This window comes from Etheostoma spectabile, unplaced genomic scaffold, assembly GCF_008692095.1.
Source record: "Etheostoma spectabile isolate EspeVRDwgs_2016 unplaced genomic scaffold, UIUC_Espe_1.0 scaffold121, whole genome shotgun sequence".
Classification (NCBI taxonomy): Eukaryota; Metazoa; Chordata; class Actinopteri; order Perciformes; family Percidae; genus Etheostoma; species Etheostoma spectabile.
The window spans coordinates 431801-436080 of NW_022605571.1; the positions used below are offsets into that span (position 1 = coordinate 431801).

Sequence of the window (4280 nt, forward strand, 5' to 3'; positions counted from 1 at the left end):
AATACATGACCAACATGTCTTCATTTATGCTGAAATAATGTTTTTACCTTTGTAGCTTGAATATATATAAATGCAAATCACACACAATGTGTAAGCACATATAACCTTTTAAAATCCAACAATATATATACATATAGTCTATAAAGATTCTACTGAGAAAAACGTAATGGGTTCTTCTGTAACTTGACTTTATGACCTGTAAAGTCTCTCTCTGTCTGTCTTTGTGTGTGTCTGTCTCAGTGTCTCTCTGTCTATATATCTCGGTGTCTCTGTCTATATCGCTCTGTCTCTGTGTGTCTTTCTGTGTCTGTGTGTCTCTCTCTGTCTCTCTGTGTCTTTGATTGTGTCTCTGTTTGTGTCTCTCTGTGTCTCTGATTGTGTGTCTCTGATTGTGTCTCTTTTTGTGTCTCTCTGTGTCTCTGATTGGATCTCTGTTTGTGTCTCTCTGTGTCTCTGATTAGGTCTCTCTGTGTCTCTGATTAGGTCTCTCTGTGTCTTGGGGCAGTGTTAGTGATGAGTTGACGTCTGCGCTGTACTGTAGCGTAACCGAGATCCCGAACCTACGAAATATATGTAGAGGTCTAATAGTGATATAAGGATTATCTAGCGCCGGCGAGCTGTACTCACCTATAGATATATATAATATACGGTCAAAAAGAAAGGAAATTTAATGTTGCAAAATTAGAAAAACAAGAGTGCATGGCGGTTGATGCTTCAAGTGTGTTTGCCTAATCGGCTCGTATTGTTTGTTGTGGTGATGTGTTATGAAGGGGAAGGTGGGTTGCTGCTTGGTGCTTCTTGATGCCGAAGGTCAGTCCTGGAGTATTTTTCATACCTCTGTCCATCCCTTTCCGTTTTTTTCCCTGTCTTTCCCATTTTTTCGCAGATTTTAACGTACTTCTGATAGGCATCGCTCGGTTAGTACCCTTACCCTTCGTGTTATTAGGTTCTGTGCCTCTGCCGATCATGTACTCCTTCATGCGCCGCACAACACTCCTCATTCGCCTCTCAGAACCCTCCTTCTTTCCTTAGCTCCGTCTCTACGGGGCGAGAGTCTCTGTCCTCGTTCTTTCCTGCTCCCGTTGCTTGCGTCCTTACATCTATCCTCCCATCTCTGTCCTTCCTCTAAGCTCCTCAGTGGGCTTCAGTCGATCCAATATCCTACGTCCTCGTATCCTCCTCTTCTCCTATCCTCGGCCTGGGACTTGCCTCTCAATCCTGTGTCTGCATTCACTCCTCTGAAGCTCTCCATACCTGCTCGTCCTTCCGTCGTCCTACTCGCCTCTCAACCTACTCGTGCCTCGCCATCTCGTCCCTTAATCGCGGCGTGCCCGGAGCCCTGAATTACATTAAGTGTGCTATGCAGATACTCTCCTGCCTGCTCCTTCATTACTTCGACTCGACTTAAAATATCAATTCGGCTGGGACAGTACTGTTCGCATGATGCATCGAGTTACTCGTTATGTCCACCACTTCCCCTCTGCCTCGCTTGTCTCATCCATCATCTTCCCTTCCCTCTCGGTACTCTCACTGTTCATCTCCGTCGATTCCTCCAATCTCTGGCATCCTCCTCTTAGATGCTCAACCCTCCTGGACTAGGCGCTCGCTAATACACTTTCGTATCACCCTTCTTCTTACCTCTAGCTTCCTCTCACCGATGCCTATTCCTTCCATCCTCGATCTTCTATCACACCCCCTCTCCACCCTGGCTCTTCTCTCCACCCCTCCTCTTCCTATCCATCACATAGTTGGCTCGTACACTCCTCCTCTTCCGCTCAACCAGGGTCGCGTAATCTCCTTCTCGCACAACCTCTTTACTCTCCATCCTTCTTTTCTCTCACCCGCCTCTGAAATCCTTCCTAATACATCCTCTCCTCCGTCTCAGTCCTCTCCTTCCTCTTTCATCTCATTCCTCCAATCCTCCTAGGCCTCTCCAGCCCTCCTCTTCCTTTCGCGTCTCCGCCACCCATTTCTTCCTGCGCCGTCCTCCTCCCCCTCTTTCCTCTCCCATACCTCCTATTCTCGAGCCAACCTCTCTTGCCTCTCTTCCTAGCACACTCCTTCCTCTCAAGCCCTACTTTCTCTCCATGAGCCTCCTCTAAACCTCCTCTTCCTCTCATCCTCTCCTTCCTCTCCCTTTCTCTGCCAACCTCCCTCTTCCTCATCACCCTTTTCCTCTCACGTCTTTGCCTCCTCTCTCTCCGGTGCCCCTCTCTTCCTCTCAACCCTACTTTCCGTCTCATCCTCTCCATCTCTCGCCTTCATCAGCCTTTCTCTACAGCCAACCTCCTCTTCCTATCATTCTCTCCACCCTCCTCGTCCTCCCCTCCAGTAAGCGTCTGGGGCTGTTGTTCCCGATCCTGTCTTGAACGAGGTTGTGCAAGGTTGTACTTCCAGTCCAAAGGCTCTCTACTCTGTTGGATGTACGAGTATCACTTTCAGCCTGGAGGGACGTCGTTACCGTCCCCGAGTCCAGTCGTCTACTTAACCTCTGTTGAACAGTAAGATCTTATTATTAAAGATAATGAGAGAGGACTGAATTATATACTATATATATCTATATATATATATATAGATATCTAGTATATATATACTGTATAGTGTGGGTGGTGTATAGTATATGTGTGATGTATATATCTATATGTGGTGTGTGTGTGGTATATTGTATTATTTTTGTGATGGTGTGTATATGATACTATATACAATATATATAGTACAATATATGTGTGTAGGTGTGGTGTTGTGGTAGTGGGTGCTTATATTATGTGTGGTGTATTTAATAGCATATTTATATATATATATATATGATCTACTGGAGAATATGTTGGAGCTAAATCTGCTCCATCCAGGGTTCATGCAATTAGTTTCCCAAAAACTCTCGCGTGGATGTGGGAATCATTTCTATTCCATAGGATCTCCTAGAGAAAGGAATACAGAGTCAACCTAACACGGCTCTTCCCCAAGTTGTCTGACTCTCTGGATTTGATGAGAAAAGCTGTCTTATTCAACGCAAAGGGGGGGTCTCTTGGCACAGTGGGGGTTGGTTGTGGTGTGTGTGACTATTCGTTATCCTTCAGCTTGGGAATTGACTAAAGTTATGACCCTCAGTTCGAGGATCTCTGATTAAAGCAAAAGATCAGTGGGCCATAAAGAGGGACGTGGACCCGAAGACAGGAGTGTCTCCTAACATCATCAATCGAACTGGTCTGAGCACATTTGGATGAGCGTGGATTATAACCCCAAAATGTAGCAGAACATCTTATATGATAAAGACAGAATTTGCAAACGTCTTAATGTAATCAACATTAAATACTATCGGACAACAAATTAATACACCTGACAACCATGTCTCATTTATGCTGAAATAATGGTTTTTACATGTGTGAGCTTGAATATATATAAATGCCAACTCCACACATCAATGTGTAAGCACATATAACCTTTTAAATCCAACAAATAAGCTACATAAGTCGATAAAGTGAAGTTATACTGAGAAAAACTAGATGGGGGGTCTCTGTAACTTGACTATGAGCCTGTAAAGTCGTCTCGTCTGTCTGTCTTGTGGTGTCCTGTGTTCAGTGTCTCTCTGTATATATATCTCGGACTGTCTCGTCTATGTCGCTCTGACTCTGGGTATTTCTGTGTCTGTGTTTACTCTGCTACTGGCTCATTGGTGTGATTGGAATTGTGTATTTGTTTGTGGCTCTCTGTGTCTCTGACTTGTGTGTGTCTGATGGTGTCTCTTTTTGTGGTCCTATAGGTGATCTCTGATGTGGTCTGCTGTTGCTGTCTCTCTGTGTCTCTGTGATGTAGTAGGGTCTCTCGTGTGTCTCTGATTAGGGTCTCTCTGTGTCTCTGATTGTGGTCTAGTCTGGTCTCTAGTTTGTTTCTCGCATGGCCTTTGTTCTCTCTGTGCTCATTGGTGCTTCTGATTGGGCTATCGGTCTCTGATTGGTCTCATCTGGGTCGATTGGTCCTTGATCTGCTGAGGATCTGTGTCTCTGATTGGGTCTCTCTGTGTCTTTGTACTTGGGTGTTCTCGTTGGTCTCTGCCTATTGGGTCTCTCTGTGTCTTGTGTTGGTCCTCTGTGTCTCTGATTGGGGTCTCTCTGGTCTATGATTGGGTCTCTGTTTGTGTCTCTCTGGTTCTGATTGGTCTCTGGGTGCTCTATTGGTAGTCTGTAGGTTATCGTGATGTGGGGTCTTCTGTGTCTCTGATTACGGTCTCTCTGTGTCGCTGATTAGGTCTCTGGGTCTCTGATTAGGTTCTCTCTGTGTCT

The 4280-nt window shown here is 45.3% G+C and overlaps 1 protein-coding gene across 1 annotated transcript in view; it reads left to right on the forward strand.

The window, feature by feature from the left end:
* The window catches only part of rnmt (RNA (guanine-7-) methyltransferase), a 37050-nt gene that overhangs the window by 23012 nt on the left and 9758 nt on the right, over positions 1–4280 (forward strand). Inside the window, exons 7-8 of the mRNA XM_032510625.1 lie at positions 1645–1789; positions 2269–2501. Of these exons, the coding sequence (XP_032366516.1) occupies positions 1645–1789; positions 2269–2501 (378 nt within the window). The remainder of the gene's footprint in view (positions 1–1644; positions 1790–2268; positions 2502–4280) is intronic.